The sequence below is a fragment of the Monodelphis domestica genome, chromosome 1, assembly GCF_027887165.1.
Source record: "Monodelphis domestica isolate mMonDom1 chromosome 1, mMonDom1.pri, whole genome shotgun sequence".
Classification (NCBI taxonomy): domain Eukaryota; kingdom Metazoa; phylum Chordata; class Mammalia; order Didelphimorphia; family Didelphidae; genus Monodelphis; species Monodelphis domestica.
In genome coordinates, this window is record NC_077227.1 from 425655533 (window position 1) to 425676905 (window position 21373).

The window sequence follows — 21373 nt, forward strand, 5'->3', positions numbered from 1 at the left end:
TGGGGGTTTTCTTGGCAAAGATACTGGAGTGGATTGCCCTTTCCTTCACCAGCTCATTTTACAACTGAGGAAACTGAGGCAAACAGGGTTAGGTGACTTTCCCAGGGTTACACAGTCTGAGACTGGATTTAACTTCAGGTCTTCCTGACTCAAGACCTAGCAGTCTATTTATTCACTGTGCCACCTAAGCTGCCTTTAAGAAAACTGGAAGCCAAAAGAGGCTTCTGAAGTGTGAGGACTCAGGTCTCCATGCCTTTTCCATCATACCTCTCCCTGGTCTCTGTCCCTCTCCCTCTGTCCTTATGCATCAGACTTTCCTATCCACATTGTAAGATTGGGGAGCAGGGCCAGGAAAAGTACACGCATCTGGGGGGCTTAACACCATGACATTAGAACACAGACAAGGAATGTTGAACATGCAAATGTGACTTGAGAAGAAAGTTTGTCAGAGCACTGAATATAGAACATCAGAGATGGAAGGGACCTTTTCATCATCTAGAATGTTAAAGCAGAAAATGTTCATAGGCTTTAGAGCTGGAAGAGAATAGAGATATCTGGTCCAATGTCCTTTGTTTACAAGTGAGGAAACTCGAGACTCAGGGGAAATGACTTACTCAAGGCAACAAAGAAAATAGCAGAAATGGAATTTGAATACTGGTCTTCCAGCTCCAAATTCTGTTCTCTTTCCCTTCTATTTCGGATTTCGGATTATTAGGGCTGGAAGAGACTTGAGAGGTCATCTAGACCAGCCCCCTTAGTTTATAGATGAGGAGACTGAGGACCATTAGAGGAGGGAAAGGATTTACCCAATGTGGACAAGAAGATGGGAATCTTTCCAAGGGCAGTGCAGGAGCTGACCCTGATGGTAGGGAAGGAGTCCTCAGCTTGAGGTGAAAGGAAGAGAAATGTGGCTTTGTCTGGCTTGGATGATAAGAAGACAATAACTTTTTTTGTTGTTTTTTTAAAGGGGGAGAAGTGAGCAAGGGAGAAGTCTCCGCAGGGGACATATATAAGTGGGGCAAGCAAGGAGAGGGAGGGGAGGAGGATAGGAGAAGGTAGCTTCAGACCTTTGTCCCCAATTTGGGGTATGAACAGCCTGAGCCCAAGCCACGGAGGACCCCAGGGCCCTGATTGAGTAAGTCCTCCATACATGAGCCCCACTGGAATCTGTGGGCAGCTTTCTCAGTTCCGGAGGCTCTGGGCTAAACTGAAGAGCCTGGCGGTTCCTGAAGGAACCTGTGCTTTATTTTCATTATGCTTGGCACCCCGTGGAGGCTCCCAGCGGGCAGCCAGGGCTCCTCAGAATTTATTTATTTACGCGGAAGCTCATCTCCGAGATTGGGGCTGCTGGATCTGGGCCTTGAGCGCTGGCATCCCAGTGAGGGGTCTGCTCACGGCACACATCCAGCAGTGCCCTCCAGAATTAGTGCTTGAACTCCTCACGGCAGCCACTGAGTCTGTGCCCATGATTAAGGCCAAACAAGGGAAACGGGGAAAAATAGCCAAGAACTCTGGGTTTTGCCAGCCCTGTATATTGAAGTGGCTCAACATTGTCTTAAAAACCTTCTTAGAAATGCTTGTTGAACGGAGGAGGCCTTCAAGGCCCCACACCACTCGTAGGAAAGGCTCTGTAAACTTTTGTAAGCTGAAACTTTTGGCTTCGGTTCAGTGAGCCATTTAGTAAGTGCCTACTATGTGCAAGGCAGATCTAAATGTGTAGCAGCTTCTATTTCTATAGTGTTTAGGCCTAGCCTTTTTTGTCCCCAAGCCAGGACACACCTTGAGAGGCTTATCAAAGGGTAAGGGGAATAGTTGGTACATAGCTGTACCTTGCTGAAAATAATTGATCGCTTTATCTTAGTTCTCGTTTGTATATGCATGATAAATTCTAGAATTCATTTTTCATATTGGATAGGAGTTACAGAAAGGTTTACAAAAAGCCCAGGGGCGTGGGGGACTGAAAAGGTCAAGAACCCCCATATTGGGGTTTAAAAGGCACCTCCCTCACGGTGGTGTTGTGAGGTGAGGAGCAGCGCAGTGTGCAGGCAATATCACCAGTGAGGTGTGATGAGAAAAGCAGTCGATCTTGGAAGGCAGAGAGGTGGCGCAGAGGAATCTGGCCTCAGACACTAGCTGTGTGGCCCTGGGCAAGTCACTTAACCTGTTTGCCTCAGTTTCTTCATCTCTAAAATGGGGATGATCACAATAGCACCTACTTCCCAGAGTAGTTGTGAGGATCAAATGAGATATTTATCACAGTGCATGTAGCACAGTGACTTGCTCATAGCAAGCACTATATAAATATTAGACATTTAGTATCATATTATCCTCCTTGTCATCATTATTAGAATCAGAATACCAGTTATTTGCATACTGGTCTCAATACTTATTGCCTGTTGGTCCTTGGGCCCTCCACCCCTTTCAACCTCAGTTTCCCCAAATGTAAGATGAGAGAGCTGGAATAGATCACCTCTGAAGGACCTTTCCAGCGCCAGTCCCTCACCCCTTGGGATTTAAATTCAGGTCTTTTTGTAACCGCACGATGCAGCAGCCCTGATCTCGGTCCTGGTATTCCAACATGCCAGGAGTCCAGCGCTGCTGTGTGCCTGGCTGTGCAGGGCCCCTGTGCTGCCTCCTCCCACCCAGGGGCTGGGTTCTAGGCATGGGCTCTGATGCAGAAGGGGGAGGAGGGAAAGGGCTGGATGAAGCTTCATGGTCAAAAGGCATTCGAGTCAGATTTAGGGGTCTGGGAGAAAAGAAACAAGGCTGGCCTGCTTCTGAGGCAGGACGGCAGGAAGCCTTTGTGGGATGCATCCTAGCAGAATCAGATGGAAACTTATGCCTGATTCTCCCTCTACTCAGATGCTGTTTCCTCCTCTACAGATGATGCAAAACAGGGATAGGACTCTTCATGCTACTCACCTCTCAGGGTTGTGCCCTTTGCAAACTGTAAAATAATTTTAAAAAATAATAATGAAAAAAATTTTAAATACTTACAAAAAAATAAAAGCCAGGTGGCTCCATGGATAGAGTCCTGAACCTGAGGCTGGGAGGACCCAAGTTCAAATCCGACCTCAGACACTCTGTGACCCTAGACAAGCCACTTAATGCTGTTTGTCCAGCTCTTGTCCTTCTGTCTTGTTACTAGGACAGAAAGTAAGGGTTTCAAATACTAAAATAAAAGAATGCTTTCAGGGTTTATAAAGCACTTCTTCACCGTAGTTCTGTGGGGGGGGTCGGTCGTGTTTTTATCCCCATGTTGCAGATGAGGAAGCAGAGGTTCCAAGAGGTTCGCTTGGCCAGGTTTGCACCGCTGGCTGAGTGGCAAAGCCAAGATTCAAGTCTGGGTCTCTCTTGATTCCTTCTCTCCCCCCACTGAGGATTGTGCTGCCCTTCCTAGGTCACCTCCGCGCACACCGAGGTGACTCCTAAAGCCTGGGGTTCTAGTTTTAATCACTGCTTCCTCACCCTCCTCTGACCAGGAATAACTGGCACATAAGAATTCAGCTTAATCCTTTTTCTTTCTTGCTCAGTGACGTATTCAGATGACTTAGATTGACTCCTCTGGTCCCCCAGCTGCTCTCTGCCAGGGCAACAGATGTACTTTTGTAACTGTCCAATTAACCCGAGCACCTTTGGTTACCATTTTGATTATTTGAATTGTATCCCCTGAGTGTTGCCACTTTGCAGAATGCCAGAAGCCCTTCTATTATGTCTGGTCTCCGTCCCTGCACAGCACAAATGCCCCATCACTCCAGCAGCAACGAATGATCCCACAAATATTTATTCAGCTCCGAATTGTGCAAGGCACCAGGCTCAAGTTCTCGCACTCAGGGAGCGGCTCCCCCGGGGCCTGGAGAAGAGGGCATTTTTACAGGGAGCTCTGATAGAAACAGGAGAGTGATTTCAGGACAGAGAGGCCAGGCAGTGGCCTGAGAGCTTTGAGTGAGGATGAGTCCCTCCTACCTACTGGGACAGATGGGGAAAACAGGAAACATGGAGGACATGGAAGGAGTTGGAGAGAGTCCATTTCTAGGAAGAGATGATGAGTGAAGACCTGGAAATAGCAGGGCGCAGTTGGTAGTCCAGTCTGGCTGGCAATGCCAGTGGTTATGAGGCTAGTGACTCCCACCAAGCCGCCACACTAGGGACACGGTATATGGAGTCTGCCACCTCCGAACCCTCATATCCTTCAACAGCTCCTGGGGTAACTTGTCTCAGATCCCGTTCTGTGCAAATGGACACAGTAGAGGGGTTGGTAACTTAAAAAAACCCAAAACCACAGACAAAAAAAATTACCACTCTGCTGGAAGCTTGCTGTGTGTTTCTGCAACAAGACTGTGTTCTTTGGACAGTCTCCCCGGTGCATGATAATGAGCGAAGGCCTAACAATTATCAAATGGTTCCCTTATTAAAACCAGAGTGCAGCCTATCCCCCTCAGCTGAGGCTAATGCGGAGAGCTTGGTGATTTGATGCAGCTCGCAAAAAAATGGTTTGAAAACGGTCCTCCAAACGGAGGAGGTATCAGGCACAATTAACCAACGGTGCTTCATTAGGATGAGGCATTGCCCCATTGTTTGGCGCTGGAGGTAACAGTGAGCGAGAGTGACAAGAAACACTTGAATCCCATTACGGATTAATAAGCAGATGGGGCACAGCCCGGGCTGCACGCTGGGCCGGCGTGCCACTCGCTTTGCGGAGCCTCTCCATTGCTCCCTGCTCTCCCTTTGAAGACAAACCTGATTAGTGCTGTTGGTTCCTTCGTATGTAAATGGCGGGCTGGGGTGGGAATGGTTCCTGGGCAGCAGTTGTAAAGGTGCCAGGCTCTGGCTGCTTTCTGACGTTGTAAGAAAATTCTGGAGGGTCTGGCCTGGCTTGGCTTGTTCAGGACAGAATTTGAGGGTTAGGGAGGGAGGCTTACAACAATACAAGAATCTCCAAACCTTACATTTTCATGGAATTTTAGAGGTAGAAGGGACCTTAAAACATGCAGTTGTCAGAGCCAGAACAGAACTTGTAAGTCATCCAGATGGGCCCATGGTAGGCAACTATCCCAAGGAAGGCTGTGATTTTTTTTAAAAGGTCCCATAGAAACCGAAACACGTATAGTAGCATGTTTGTGGTAGTTGAGGAGTGGCTGAACAAACTGTGGCACGTGAAGGTAATGGAACATTGTCAGACTGTAGAAAACATGAGTATGATGACCAGAGAGAAACATGGGAAGACACAGGAATCAGGATACAAAATGAAGAAAATGGATCAAGGACTGCAGCAGTGCATTGGGAAAGAGCAGTATCAGCCAGATCACTGTAACAGAATGAATGCTGGGAAATGAAAATAATGAAGCCTGGGCCCAAAGAAGAGAGTGTAGCTTCTTCCCTTCTTTGCAAAGGGCGGGGTGAACAATGGCGGTAGAACATGCTATATTGCTGTGATGGATGTTTCTGAGAGGAAGAGCAAATATAGACACTATGTATGTGTAAATATACATATGTAAAAATAACGTACATATAGGCATATGTAAAATGTAGGCAATATAAAAACAAAGATAGAAAACTGGAAAACAATCTAGTCTGACTTCATTTTGCCAGTGAATTGAAGCCCTTAGATGTTATTTTTTGTTATTTTGCAGTTTGCAAAGTGCTTCCCTCACAACAACCCTGTGAGGTAGTGATAATCCCACTTGATAGACGAGGAAACTGAGTCTGAGAGTGGCCAAAAGATCTGGCATTAGTTCAGATAGGTGAAATAATTTGTACTACTCTTGGAAAGCTTCAGCTCTGTCTTTACTGTCCCTTCTGAGCCTGTTTCCTCATCTGTCAAATGGAAATAATATTTGCACTTTATTTTTCAGTGAGCATTCGTCATGGAAGTACTTTGTAAGCTAAGAGCTGTATTGTAAATTGTCGCTGCTCCTGCTGCTGCCCTTCTAAAGGGGATGAGCATCAGACTTTCCTCATGGAACCAGGCAGGGTAGGAAGCTGAGAGGCCCCTGGGTAGTTTGGATTATCCACTTGTGTTTCAGCCCTTCCCCATTGTTGCTGTCTCTTGAAGAGACTCTTCTTGGGAAGCCAGGGGACAATCCTGGCTCCCCCCACATAAGTGGTGCTAATTCTTCCAGCCAGGGAGCAAATGACTCTTTCTCTGGCCCCATGCAATCACAGACCATGGGGCTCCCACTGTGATAATTTCTATGATGGATGGATATTCATTCTCCCTTTCCAAGGTCTACTTTATAAATCTGGGGATTTCTGGGTCTTGCTGAAGAAATGCCCTCCCCTCCCACACAGTCCAACCCCAAGGATCTAAGGAAGTCAGATGTCTCAGTGGAATTCCACTGAACCAAATGGCAGTTGTTTATTAACAACTAAAAAAAAAAAAAGCCTAATTCCTCCTTCCTTCCCTTCCCTCTCTCTTCCTTCTTTCCTCCCTCCCTCCTTCTCTCCCTACTTTCTCTTTCCTTTCCTTTCTCTCCCTCCCTCCCTTCCTTCTCTCCTTTCTCCCTCCCTCTCGTCCTTCCCTCCTTCCTTCTCTCTCCTTCCCTTCTTTCTCCCTTCTCTCTTTCTCTCTCCCTCCCTCTCTCCTTCCCTCTCTCATCAGATGAGGAGTAATAACGGTAAGACCTCATGCTTCCTTTTGACATGAGGGTGACTCAGGATTCTTGTTCATCCTGCTCCTGGGGCATTGGCTCTGGCAGGCCCTCCTCATGCTAGAAAGGCTTTGACCTTGTGCCAGATGACAGCCATGACTTGTCTGAGGACCAGCTTAGCCAAGTATGGAGGGGACTGCCACCGGGTTAACCACAAAATATAATGAATGTTTTGGCCCAGCAACAACAACAAATCCCACTAAAGTGTAAGGGGTTTTCAGTGTGTGCTGGTGGGAGATAGCAATAAGATCTTGAGTAATACTTTCCACAGCACTTGAGGGTTTACAGAGCACTTCATTCATGGGCTAGAAGGCAGATAGTAAAAAGTATTTCAAACACATGTTACAGATGAGGAACCTAAGGCTCAAGAATTTATGCGACTTAGCCAGGAAGGGGATGGGGGAGTGGCCTCTTAATAGGGGTCCTAGCTGGTGACCCAGTATCACAGCCACCTGTTGGAATCAAGAATTGGCCTTGGGCTAGATCATGCTAGTCTGCAAGCTCACTCTGTGTTTCCCTCTACAGATGGCAGCTCTTCAAAGTCCCTTCTATGGAGATAAAATGAATCTTTTTTCACTTTGTCAGAAGATAGAGCAATGTGACTACCCTCCTCTTCCAGGAGAACATTATTCTGAGAAGGTGAGTTACAACTGGGACGAGCTTGGTGACTACCAAGTCAACTTTCATTTTGTGAATGGTTTTAGGGCCAGGCACTCTTTATGGCTACAATGGCGTGGGACCACTGCCTTCAGTTACAAAAATCCTGCCCACTCCTGGACCTTTTTCCCCAAAAGAAAACTGTTTACAAGGAATCACACGATGTCGTACCTGGAAGGAACCTTAAGAGTTCCATTCACCTCAGTCCCTTTAGTTAAAGAACTTTGGCTGAAGGTGGCTTGTTCAAGGTCAGAGCACAGAAACACCTGGCAGAGCTGGGACTCCCACTACTGGCCCTTTTCCCTTCAACTCCTGTCCCTTCTACTTATCCACTGTCTCTGCCTCCCTTTTTATATGTGGACTTTGTTAGAAACAGCCATGTGGCCACACTTGGTAACATAGCAAACACTTGAGGATGTACCCAGTGGCAGCCAGAATTAGTGTGAGCTGACAGATGTGTTTCCTGTCTGCACAATTACTGTCTGCGTGCCTCCCTCTGGCTATGCTAAAGAGTATGTGTAGTACACTGATGTAGTCCAGGGTGAGCAGAATGGTTTCCAAGACTGGGTCCCAGAGAAGGACTCCAGATGGCGTTAGACACTATTAACAGAACACTGGAAAAGGCAGGAGACCCCTCACTCTCTCGCCCTGCTGTTCGCTGTCCCTAGCAACCAGGTTCCTTTTTAGAAACTGAATAAATAGAATTACTTTTGTCTTTAGATTCAGTTTTTATCATCAAAAGTGGGTGAATGGCCCCCTTTTCTGAGGAGATGGGGCCTTTCCAGGACATGAGCTACACTGAGTGTGATGAAGAATAGCCAGGTAAAGGCTGCTGTGATTGAGATCTGTATCTGATAGCAACCCAGAATGCTCTGAAGGCAACAGCAGCGAAGTCCTTTGCCAAGTGGGGAACATTCCTTGCTAGAAGTGTATGCATGCTCCGTGATAACAAATCCAACAAACCAGAGACCCAAGGATGGATTCTGACATGCATTTTTCTCTCTTGTCACCTCACTGACACCCCCAGTGAGCAACTGGATAGGCTCAAGTTTTGAAACTTGGAGGTTACTAGAGGGAATCATTCTCATGTTCTATTCTGAATTGCTGGAGATGGAGGGTTGCCATGTCTCCATTACCAATAATAATGGGCTTTTTTTTTTTACGTGCTTATTGAGAGTTAGCACTGGGATGAGTGTGCTGGTTTTAGTGGAATGCAGTATTTCCTAAATTAACAGAGTCCTAGAACATTTGGGGATTGGAAATACATTGATGGAACCCGCCACATATAGGCAGGGAACTCTGGGAGAGTTTACACATACACAGACAAACATGGATACCAACTGTACATATATGCTTGTGTATAAATATACCCATACCTGTATTTATAGGCATATCTACTTGTGAGACCTATACAGGTGTGTATTTGTACACATATACATGCATATCCGGCCCAAGAAATTAACCCAGTTTAATATTGGAAAACTGTTGAGTACTGAATATTAAAAGATTCACAATTTTGTATTTCTTTCATTACTTTGAGCTGGAAATCATTTAGCTCAGTCTTATTTTCAAATCAAAAGGGCCTAAAGTACTGAAAGAATTGGCCCAAGATCATATAGATATTAAGCAGCAGATCTAGTATTCAAGGCTGTACCTCATTAGTGATCTTTCCCTTAAATCAGGTTGCTTCAATACCATTTTTGAGGAGAAAATATCACTAGGATGGTTCTTTTTTCAGCAAGACTCTCTTCAACATTAGAATTGTTCATTGGGTTTGAGTTCACTTTTGTTCAAACTTGGATGACAGTCAGGCAGTGAATAGAATAAGAGAATGGACTTCCTCTGAGTTCTGCACCTAGCAGGCTTTCCCCCATTAGAAAGTCTGTTAGCAGCTTCCCAAACGAAAACAAAATGGCTAAATGCTGTTACCACTATTTCAGTTGAAGTACATCTGTCTTTGGGAATCTTGCTGTGGCTCCCTGTGCTGTAAGAAGCATTTGTATCCGTCATTTCCCAGAAGTGGAAGTCAGAGAAAATGTGGCCAGTTCTACTTTCTTGATTTCTAGGAAATGGAAATACATACTCACCTAAAGCCCTGCCTGGGCACTTCAGTGAAAGGTGTGGCATATTGAAAAGCTTTAACCTAAAGACAGTTTTTCTTGGTTATTCAAACCCGCTGAGCCCCAAAGTAGACAGTGCGGATTCCACAGTTAAATTTACATTTAATAGCATATGGTTCAGAAAATATTAAGAGCTGAAATCAGAGACTCGCAGAATGTCAGTTAAAAAGGACGTTAGAACACAAGATTTCTGAGCCAGGTGGGATCCCGTGTCATCTATAGTCAGATGGTGTCAAGCTCAAAAAAAAAATGGGGACCTCCTTGTAACTGTACATAAGGATCCCTGCAGGCCACATATTGACTTAGTTTTACAATGTGATATCTATGTTGTTATTTTGTTAGATACTTCCCAATCACATTTTAATCTGGTTTGTGTCACTGTCCTCAGGAGTCTTATGGAGAGACGGAAGCCACATGTTTGACACTTCTGATTCAGTCTAACCCTTTTAATTTACAGATTAGGAAAGTAGTGCAGAGAAGAGGAAGCCAAAGGCTATTACTGGCAATTAGAGCTAGAATCCATCAGAAATTTTTTTTTCTTCTGTCTACCTTTACAAGTAGCTACATGGAAGCTAAGCTTCCAGAATGATCCTTTGTATTCATGGTCAAGTAGCTGAAACCTCTAAAGATGCCACATTCAGAGGTAAATTGTTCTGTTTGGCCTCAGAGGGCCAGATTAGGAACAATGGGTGGGAGCTGCAAAAAAGCTAACAAACTGGCCTACATGTTAGGGAGAAAACCTTCCCAAACTGTCTTGGGAGATGGTGGTTGGAGGCTCCTCCTTCTTGGAGGTCCTTCAGATAGAGGCTGGATGATCACCCAACAGGTATATTACAGGGAATCCTTTTTAGGTGTGAGTTAAGAGATCACTGCTCAACTCCTTTTCTAACTCTAGGATTCTAGGATCCTGTGGACAAAACATACAGCACAAGGCTCTGTTTGCACCCTCTCTTCCTGTATGGTTGTCCTGTACCTGGCTCAGTAACATACATGGGTTGCGGCTTGGGAAATGCTGAGCCCACAGGGCAATCAATGCATTTGCTTGGTGTATATCCCTTTGGCAGTCCCAAAACCATGTGTGCTGGGCAGTGGCAGGGTAGATAAATGAGAAAACATTGGAGTGGGCTCAGTGATTCAATTTAAGATGTGTGCTTTATAAGGTCATTATTTTAATTGCCATTAAAATAATTGGCACTCTGGCTATCAGAAGAATGTGAGAAGATCAGAAGCTCAAGGCTGTTCCTCCCCCAGCCTTGGAGGTATGAGCAGCTTTTAGTCTGTGTAATTAAAAGCTCCCATCTTTCATGTGCACAATAAAGGGGGCTGGGAGGTGGGCAGTCTGACTGTAACCTTTTTGCATTTTAATGCATTTTTGATGATCAATAGCCCTATCCTTGAGTTGTGTCCTCTGGTTTTAGTGTCTTCATGACCGCCATTTTACATACACTCTCCCTGGTTTTGTGGTGTACTTTATTAAGCCTTGTAGCTCAGTGTTCACACGGTGTGAATAGAGGTTCTGTGAGAAAACTGCAATGCTTTCTCCTCCAAAATATTCAACCTTCCCTTGAAGTTCTTTGCTGAAATCTCATCCTTGTGTAAAAGTGCCCCTTGGGTTCTCTGGGCTCTGCCCAGGGAGCATAAGCTCTGGCAAGTGTGCTAGAAAGGCTCTGAGTCAGTAGGAGCCCAGCCCTCTGGAAACCAGCCTAACTAGAAGTCCATGAGAAACTTCCTTCTGGTGATGAACCTAACCATGGAGCCTTTTTCAGTGGTGGTCTGGATTGATGGGTAGAGTGCTCTGCACTGAGAAAAGTCATGAATAAAGTTTAAAATATCAAGTATGGAAATACACACACACACACACACACACACACACATATACACCCAAATGTGTATTTGGCTTTTCTTCTCTATGAAAATGGGTGCAATAGCCCTTAGAATTTATCTTGCCTCCCTTTATATTAGAGGTGTGGATACCTCTAGCATTTTATGGGTGCTTTGCTTCTCTTTCATACTTCAAGTTGGCTGGATTTCATTGTAGTTACATCTTAGCCCAGTGAAGTAGCTAGATGGCCCAGCTGAATGGATAGCAACAGAGTGAAAGTCTCTGCTCAGACCTCTGGAATGTCAGTTTCCCCTCTGTTCACTTCAAAGGAACCTTCCTGACACAATAATGGACATAGTCATCTTTCTTTTCTTTCAGCTGCGGGAACTGGTCAGTATGTGCATATATCCAGACCCTGACCAGAGACCTGACATCGGCTATGTGCACCAGCTAGCCAAACAGATGCACATCTGGAACGCCAGCACTTGAATCCAGAAGGGATGCACACGACAAAGCCATCGTCGCTTAATCTTACTTGAATTTCCTTTCTCCAAAGAAGCTGACTGGTGGCCCATGAGTGGAACAGTTGAGAAAAGCGGCCCAGAGAGTTCTGCAGGGTTTTGGTCCTGGCTTTAAAGTGAAGAGGCAGGGCAGCCTGGGGGGAGGGGGTGGGAGAAGCTCATGATGGTTATCATTCCTCTTCAGAGGGTCCTTTCTTTTAAACAGTTGTGCATAATATAGGCTAGTTTGATTAACAAGGGTGTCTCAGGGAAATTTCCAGTGAAGCACTCTTTGTATCTCAGAGGTAATGTGAAATGCCAAAAAAAGAATTCCTTCAATGAATTGTCCGTCAGTGTTTATAGAAATATAAGATTTGCCACAAACTGGTAATTTGTATAACTGCTAATAACCCTCTTTTGCAAATGGTTACTAGTACATTTAATTAAGTCCTTCATATCCTTTCTAGATGACCAGATCCTGTGTTTGGTGTTCTCTGTTGCCAAGTGAAAACATGGGGAGTAAGAGTATTGGTTTTGGTTTGGTGGTTTAATGGAAAAAGTAGAGATTGTGCTAATATTTTATCTGTTTATAACTTGCTATAAATAAGAAGTAGAGAAGAGTTAGAATTATAGCATGTTAGAGCTGGAAGGGACCTAAAGGATTATCTAATCCAACTATTCATTTTACAGAGAAGGAAACTGAGGCCCATAGAGGGGAAATGACTTCCTCAGGGTCACACTGAAAAAAGTGATCAAGCCAGGACTAAACCCCACATTTCCTGGCCCCCAGCCCAGGAAACTTCTTCAAGGTTCGGTTCAAGAAGCAAAATTTTGATAACATCATTTGTATTTCCCTCCAAGTCATCTGCTTAAGTATAGCCAAGGTTTCCTCTCAATATTTTTGTTCCACCACTGTCAGCCATAACAAGTTCAAACATTTGTGCTGTTTTTACTCATAAACAAATACCAACCAAGACTATCTATGGATGGCATCGCTTAAGAGAAATGCCCGATTCAGTTATGTACAGAAATGTTCTACTTATCTTGTTTCCCCCAACGGGATTAGTCCAGGTCTAATTAACTGTGAAAATGAACTTCTAAATGTGAACTCATGGTAAACTTAACTTTTGAAGGATGTGGATGGAAGGTTTTTGAACATAGACAAAAACTGTCATTCCTGGGAGTTTCTGATGTTCCAGCGGATCAGAATGCAAAGGACCCCCTGGCTAGTGGGATTCTTGTCTAACGTGCTTCCCTCCTGCCTGCTCGCCTGAAGTGGAGCTTTGGGGAGGCACTCTACAGGACTCTATGCCGGCTGTTGTATCTCCTCAAACCTACCCCAATGTGTGAAATGATTTCTGTGGCCACAATGTAGAGTTTTGAGATTTTCTTCAAATGCAGTATCTGCTTTATTCTTAATATTTGTTCTCCATTACTGAAATAAAACTGGGGCAAGAAGGGTACACTGATGTGTGTGTGTGTATGTGTGTGGGTACTGTGTGAGAACAGAACTACCTCTATGAAGTCATGTAATCTAAATCCTCAGTGTCGGAGGGAAGAAGAAATTGTGTCCCAGAGGGCCACATATTGGAGCTTAAGGTGAGCTAGAAGATCCTAAGCCAATTCTTCTATTGTACAGATTAGGAAGCAAGAGAGCAATCTATTGGACAAATGGACACATGGCTAAATAAACGGCAGAGCCCAATAACTTCAAAGTATTATCTCAAGCTTGGGTACTTGCAAAGGTCTCCATTTGGTTACTAACAGTAGAAATCACCTTGAAGAATGACAAATAGTAAGCACAGTGCTTTATGGTTGGGTATTCCAAACCCAAGGCAGCCTCAGTGGATGTTTTCTAAATACTCCTGATGAAAAGTAGGTAAATAAATAGCTTGACCACAAGGGTTTGTGCTCACCTATCTTGGCTGCCTATCAAAAGAGAAAGAGGAAGAAAAGACACAATTAGGCAGACACCATGGATTGAAAGCCAAGCCTGGACTCAGAAGGACCAGGGTTCAAATATGGCCTTAGACACTTTCTAGCTATGTAACCTTTGACAAGTCACTTATCCCCAATTGCCTAGCCTTTGCCACTCTTGTGCCTTAGAACTGATACTAAGAAGATATGGATTTTAAAAAAGGGCAGTGGGATCAATATCCCCTTGCTATGAAATATAAACACAAGATCTTATTTCTGAGAAGTATTTTAAAGCCCTATAAACCTTACTTTGTAGTTTGAGCCAGATAGCTGTGGCATAATATAGTAACTAGACATGAGATCTGACTTTGAGCTTTAAAGAAGTTGGATACTGATCAGTCTCAGCTGCTTCATCTATAAAATGAAGCTAATATTTACGCTATCTACCTAACAAGGAAAAACTTTAAACATTAAACCACCATAGAAATAGAAGCTATTCTTACAGTTTCAGAATATTCAACATCCTATAAGACAATTGAGATAACATAAGAAAAAAGACCATAAAATAACACATCTGTCTCAGCTGTGTAATTACCATTTGTTTATTAATGACGAGTTCATCTTACACAAGGTGAACTCATTCAATAGAGTAGATGAGCCAGAGCTTTTAGGAAGTGTCCATTGTCTGTACTGTTTCATCCAGCACTTCGATTTCCAGAGAAGTCACTTTCTCAGTAAGAACAGCAGTTGTCCCTTTCTCACATTTATACCTGCCAAACCTATGGTGGAGAAAAGAAAGCAACAGAGGTTAGGCTATATTGAACCCAGTTTTTTAATATAAGAGCGGAAAAGGACATCTGAACATAGAATGCCAGAAAAGAGAATGTTAGAGTTACAAAAGACCTTAGAACAGAACTGGAAATTGGGCCAGAGAAATGCAGGGATTTTTCTCCAAGATGCTATGCAGTAAAATAGTTAAACCCCCAGCCTACAGTCATCTTCCCATCCTGCTGCCTTAACTTCTTGCACCTCCAATACACTCTTTAGGCTGACATAGTATAAACTCATCTATGGCACTTGGGAGGGAAGGGAGAGGTGCCTAGAACCAGCAGATGAACCTTGCTGGTCCAAGAATGGAATGGGCTGCCCAGCACCAAACTGAGTTCTGCACTGCTAGAAGCATTGGACCTAACTATTCTGACTTGGGAAACAGACATCTGAGGAGCACTGAGCAGGCGGTAAGGTACATATTTGTACAGTTAATCCTCACACTGGGGCTGGGAATTAAGACACTGTCAAATGCCAATGCAAACCCAACTGCTCCTCCCATCTGTCCCCAATTGGGAGGTTCATTTCCATAAATATCAAGCCTCATTTGGGTTCACAGAAAGCTGTTGGCTGGAACAGGCCATGCGCACCTCAAATATCTTCCCTCCTTCTAAAGGAGGACTTGTACTGGAAGGAGGCAGAGATTCTGTTTAGTCATCTACTGCTAGGTCTCTACAGAGACTAAAACATACAATCTCTCTCCTAAAACCACAGTTTAGAAAGAATGCAAACAGCAAAGGAAGCTTTTTCTAAAGCATAAACACTACAACTTAATCATATCTGCCCTTTTGGCTAAAAGCTAACTTGTATAAAACCTGAGGGTAATCATGTAAACTACAATTACTTCTTAGGGGATATCTGTATAGGGAAGAAGTCTAGGAAATATAAAAACAAAACAGCAATAAAAATCTATTTAAAAAACACCAATTGCAAATTCCTTATTTTCAGCAACATATAAGGTAGTTTTTAACTTTGTGTAAATGAATATCAGACCATTTAAAAACCACTATTTCAAAACTCAACAGCTGAGGGAATTCAGATTCAGATTAACCAATAAGCATTTCTTAGATCAGTATCATAACTCATGGGGAAGAAAAGACAAATGTTTCATTTGGACCCACTCAGCCGCCATATGCCTTCAAAATGTCTAAATTATAGGCAAGGGTCCAGCCCAGACTTCTGACAAGGCCCTAGAAAGTAAGGATCAATACATTTCCACCCCTGTTGCTGACTCAAGTCACACCTGCTAGAGATGGCATCCTTGGCATATGTATTCTGCTTTCCATTCTCTAAGCTCTTCTGGATAAGACTAACTGCCCTACCTCTGACTCTGAGCTAATGTACAAGCAATGAGATTGGAATCAAGGCTAGCTCTGCCACAACAAGCCGAGTAACTCTGGAGGAATGTTTTCTTTCTCTGGACCTCCTGTCTCAATGGTAAAATGAGAGGGTTGGCTTAGATCCTTAGATCGATCCTTCTATCCATCCATCAATTCATTCATCATTCTTCCCTCCCCTCCTTTCACATTCTTTTTCCCCCCTTTTTCCTTTATCTTTTGGGTTAGAATCAATATGGTGTATTGGTTTTAAGTCAGAAGAGGACGAGGCTAGGGGAGTAAGTGACTTTTCCAGGACCAAATAGCCAGGAAGTATCTAGAGGACAGATCTGAACTCAGGATCTCCTCTACTGAGCCATCTAGTTGCCCTCAGCTTTTAGCTCCAACATTTCATGTTCTTCCACTTCTAGTTCTGATAATTTATGGGACTACGAAAACATTAAAGCTCAAAGGCCTTAGAGATCATCTAGTTCAATTTTTCATTATGACCAGAGAGATGAAGCAGCTTGCCCAAAGTCACACAGTGATTTAGTGACCAAATGAGGCCAAGAATCTTTTTCTTGACTGAGTGGCCTGCTATTTCTAAATTTGTTTTCATACAAATTATCCTTGGTTTTGGGGGGTGGGTGGGAGGGGTCACACCACAAAACTTGTTCATGGTCAGAAAGTGCATCAAAACATACAGGACAGCTGTTAGCTCTTAGAGGAAAGCATGAAGTACTTGCTGCCTTTATTAATGCTACAACTAAGTATAAACTATACCATTTCTATCTCAACCACCACTGGTTGAGTTGGTGGGTAGGGCTCCTCCACCCACCCACCCACTGGGTTCATAGAAACTCAACATCCAGAAAGATCATCTCTCTCAGAAGCTTGTAAGGACCCTCTTCAATGTTTAGTCATAAGACAGATTCCAAAGGCCACGAAAAGCTAGAAAAGATGTAGGACATGGACTATTTGAGTATAAAATACAGAATATTAATACTGTTAAGAACCCTTAGAGAAATCATGGTCTAGCCTTTCCATTTAAAGAAAGTAAAATTAAGGCCCTGTGAAGTCAAGTTACTTGGGTTAAGTTAAAATGTCAATTAGTGATTCATAGTCAGTAATAGAAACTGGGTCTCCTAGAGTTCACTGAATTGTGTCACTTCTGACACTGTGGTTATGGAAAGTCAAGTCAACAAACATTTATTAAGCATTTAATATGTATCTGGCACTATCCCAAGCACTGGATACAAAGTGAGGCAAAAATATGGCCCCTGCCCTCTAAAAGATCATATTTTAATGGGGGAAAATTTGAGAGATCATATAAATCACAACTTAAATGAAGGAGAAACTCATGTACAATTTGAAGGAGCACTTTATAAGGCAAATAATTCTCAAAAAGACAGGGATTGAGTATATTAGTTTTCCTAATCCATTAAAAATTCCATTTTCCTCACATGTGATCTACATAAAGAAAACTCATAACTTGTGCAGAAGAGGCACAGTAGTGGCCCAGATGAAAGAAAAATGAGAAAAACCATAAACCAGTCTAGCTTTAACAAATAGAGCCTTATGCTTCAGAGTCAAGGTGTGGCTAGGCGTAAATCCCAGTTCCCTCATTAACTGTGTATTGATAAACAAGCCACTTCCCTTCTCTGGGCCTATTTACTTAACTCTAAAATGGGGGATCTGGATGAGATGAGGTGAGATCATTCTAGAACCTAATATTCTATGCTCTAACATTCAAACTGTTAAAATCTTTTCAGCTCCAACATTATATATTTTGGCATTCAATGCCCTCACATCTCTTCTAGCTCTATTCTGTGCTTAAACAAGCAAGATCAGATTTGCTCACCTGATCCCCTTCTTGTTGGGAACATCAAATGGGCGGAGGAAGTCCAACTTGGTCTTGCTGATGACGCACAGATCGATATTGCTCCCAGATCCCAAATCATTGAAGATCCCAGCTGAGATGGCCTCACTTACTAGCTTCTTGGCTTCTTCTTCCTGGAAAAAAAAAAAGAAAAAATATTTTTCATCATTGAATGCAGCAATTTATAGTCTTGTAGGTTAATAAAAATAGAATAAAAACAGTAATATGAACTTGTCCTATGATTAATAAACCTAATGGAAAATCAAAAGGCAAACCCAACAGCAAGAATCAATAGATGTGCTCCTTTTATAGCAGAAATTGATGACATAACCAGTCGTGCAAATTTTTACTGTCTCCCTATCATTTGTTTACTGAATAAATACAAACCTGTCATTCAAGGCTCACAAAAATTTGGTGCTACCTTATATTCCAATTCTATTTAATAAAATTCTTTTCTACTTTTTATGTTCCAATCAAACTGGATTACTTATACCACAATTACACTTGGCTTTCTTGCCTCTCTGTCTTTCCTATGCCAAGAATATTCTTTTTTTCCATCACCCTTTTTGGCTAAATATCTACACATCTTTCAAAGCTCAACTTAAAAGACACGTGTATCATGAAGCAGTCTCCCCTCAGAGTATTTTGCTTTATACCTAATGTAATATTATGCATCAGTTATCTCCGTACATAACTCATCTCCCAATTTAGCTGTAAATTTCATGAGGACAAGGATTATATATTTAATTTAATTTTAACTTTACTTTCTCCAGTGCCTAGCAACTGTGATGTGCACACAACAGATAATTAATGTTTGCTGAAATGAATTTACGTTGGATTATAAATAGGCCCTTGGAAAGAAACTAGAAAGGCTTTCCACATCCAAAAAATACCCCCAAATCTCTCAGAAAAGTGCTTGATTGTTGAGGGTTTTTTTTTTTAGGCTAAGTATTCTTCCTTTTCTTGTGATTCTTTTTTAAAAGACAAAATTCTGGTGCCCCAAATTAGAACGGCGACAGAAAAGTTGGAATACACAGAAAGGTCCCATGGGGTGGCAGAAAGAACACTGTATTTGGAGCCAGAGGACTCTTTGCCAGATTAGATGCTTACCTAGATGCAAGACCCTTAACTTCTCTGAGCCTCAGTTAATGAAGTGAGGTGGGAGTGAGCTAGATAACTTTTAAGGTCTCTTGCAGTGCTTGGTTCTATAATTCTGTTTCTGGAGGACAGTAGGCTGATTTCAAACCATATCACATGAGAAATAGCAAAAGAGCATTTTCAGCATAGAGAAAAGACTTTAAAAGAGCATAATCAATTACTCATTGGCTATGGGAGGGGGGTGGGAAAGAACATGAATCATGTAACCATGGGAAAATATCCTTAATTAATTAACTAAATTTTAGGGGAAAAGAGCATAATCACTGTCTTCCAGTAGCTGGGGTCTGTCATGGCTTGGCCTCAGAGAAGAGAACAAGACACTCTGGGCAGAAAAGGGGAATATGTCCCAACAATTGGAGCCCAATGAAATGGGCCATATTTAAATGAGTTTTGTATCACTAGGGTGTTCAGGCAGAAGCTGTCAAGAGATATCACAGAGGGAATACATAGTTCAGGTAGGTTTTTTGAAAGTCTAAAAAGAAATCTGATTTACCTTGGATGAAACAACTAGTAAGTGACTGAGCTGGGCCATAATCTCACATCTTTTCTGACTCTAGTTGTACAGTGAAGTAAACAGTACATTGGATTTCGGAATGAGAGGATTAGATGGCTCAGATCCTAATTCTGCTGTGTGTAAAAATGGAGATATGAACCTAGGACTTCAATCCCCAGAAATCCTTGCTCTGGTTCCCAGAATGCTTTGTAACCTCACCTGAATTCTCACCTGGGCAGAGAACAAATCATTATTTAAAGAGTCTCCACCTACGGCTCTGGCCTCTTCCTACTTCTGCCTCCAAGCAGACAAGTCTCTCATGATGTAAGTGAAATTGAATGGGCTTCTCAGCCCTCCTAGCCACAAGCTTTCTTACTTGTACTTTCTCAAATTCTTAATCTTTAATAAACCTCAAAAAATATAATACTTCTGGCAGAGAGAAACTAATTTTAACTGTTATGTGTGTGAGCTTAGGCAAGTCACCTTCAGGCTTACTTCCCCTTCTAAAAGAAGTCGTGGGGTTATAAAATCTCTAAAGGTACTTTTAATCTTAAATCTCTGATGCTATGACTGCAAGTCCATTTTTTTTTCTGCTGTACCATTAAAAAAATTTGTGTTGCTAAAAGTTTTAATGAGATAATGCTATCAGTTTTTCAATGTTCAAAATTAAAGATTTTTCTTTAGATAGAGTACCATCTCCCAAATAAGTCTACCTTTGGGAAGGCATGGGAGGTAGGGGTGGGAGAGGAGGCATAACAAGGGGAGGTAAAGAAGGAACCAATAAAATGGGAAAGTGGGAATAGTACCTTTGTATCACCATGTGTAGTTTAAATTTGTTTTGAAATTCAGCAACTGCTGCCAAGTCTCTTTCGATTCTACAGTTATAATTTTCTAATGTCATAAAATATGTCATTACACAGTATATGATGATATACAACTGAAAATGTAATGTAATGGATAAACAGCTAGCCTCAAAACCAAAAAGACCTGGGTTCATGCCCTACCTCTGTCATGACCCTAGGCAAGTCACTTAACACACTAACCTAGTAGTTAATTGCCAAACAGGTACCAAACAGTTGCACTGATCCATGAGCTCCTTATACTAATGAATACTAATGAAGTCATAGGCCCAGCCCCTCTCCTCAACATCACAAAATGTAGGGATGAAGAATGAGAGAGTTCACGTCATCTCAAAGATGTAGAATATCAAGAATGGTTATCTAGGAAGGCAGTGATAAAATACCGTGAAAGGAACCAAAAGGAAGAAGTATGGGCAAGCATGGATCTATCTGATAGGTCTGCCAAGTTATGCTAGTTCAGAATCTGGGCAAGGAACTAGGAAACCCAGTTCTGGGGATATCCTCCCTCATAAAGCTGACATTGACCTTGACCACAACTCTGATTTTGAGTATGACACCCCTCCAAACAAGGAAACTTGGTCTGACCAGGAAAAGACTGATCCTTCCAGTTCTAACACTTTCTGTTCCAGGTTTCACCTTCTATGTTTTAAGAGTACTTCTAATTCCCCCATCCTATGTTCTGAAGTCTCTTCTAGCTCTATACCCATGTTGGTGAACCTATGGCATGCATGCTGAAGGGAGTTGCTCTCCTCCTCTCTCCATGCACACCTGAGGACATTTCTCACATCACCGGTCCCTCTGCCCCACTGGCCTAATGGGAACATTTCTTCCCTCCTCCGTCTGGGGTAAAGTGGGGGGAAAAGGGAGGAGGCAGCTCAATGTGGCATGAATACTGCAGTTTGGGCACTCAGTCTCTAAAAGGTTCACCACTATTTCATGCTAACATTTGAGGAAAGCAGAAAATTCCTAGATCCAAATTCTAGTCCTATCAGAAGAAGTTATTAGAAGTTAGTCAGGACTAATATGCAGACACAAATGTTTTTAAGAAGAACTGTACCCCATTACTTTCTATATTGGCTACACCAGAGAATGACAACTTATTCCAGTTGCATTAGCTCCCTCTACAGACTCAGTGAGAGATGCACTAAATTTAGTACCTGGGTGGCCTGAGAC

General features: G+C 42.8%; 2 protein-coding genes across 3 annotated transcripts in view; one reads left to right on the forward strand and one right to left on the reverse strand.

Annotated features, from left to right (window-relative positions):
* NEK6 (NIMA related kinase 6) overlaps positions 1-13212 on the forward strand; it is a 127336-nt gene extending 114124 nt beyond the window's left edge. For both annotated transcript variants that reach the window (XM_001371594.4, XM_007474633.3), the window contains exons 9-10: positions 7176-7289; positions 11628-13212. In XM_001371594.4, the coding sequence (XP_001371631.1) occupies positions 7176-7289; positions 11628-11738 (225 nt within the window). In that variant the 3' untranslated portion in view covers positions 11739-13212. The remainder of the gene's footprint in view (positions 1-7175; positions 7290-11627) is intronic.
* A 1033-nt stretch (positions 13213-14245) lies between these two features.
* Positions 14246-21373, reverse strand: part of PSMB7 (proteasome 20S subunit beta 7) — a 90978-nt gene continuing 83850 nt past the window's right edge. The window contains exons 7-8 of the mRNA XM_001365350.5: positions 17672-17823; positions 14246-14445 (exon numbers count right to left, since the gene is read on the reverse strand). Coding sequence (XP_001365387.1) covers positions 14334-14445; positions 17672-17823 — 264 coding nt within the window. The 3' untranslated portion in view covers positions 14246-14333. The remainder of the gene's footprint in view (positions 14446-17671; positions 17824-21373) is intronic.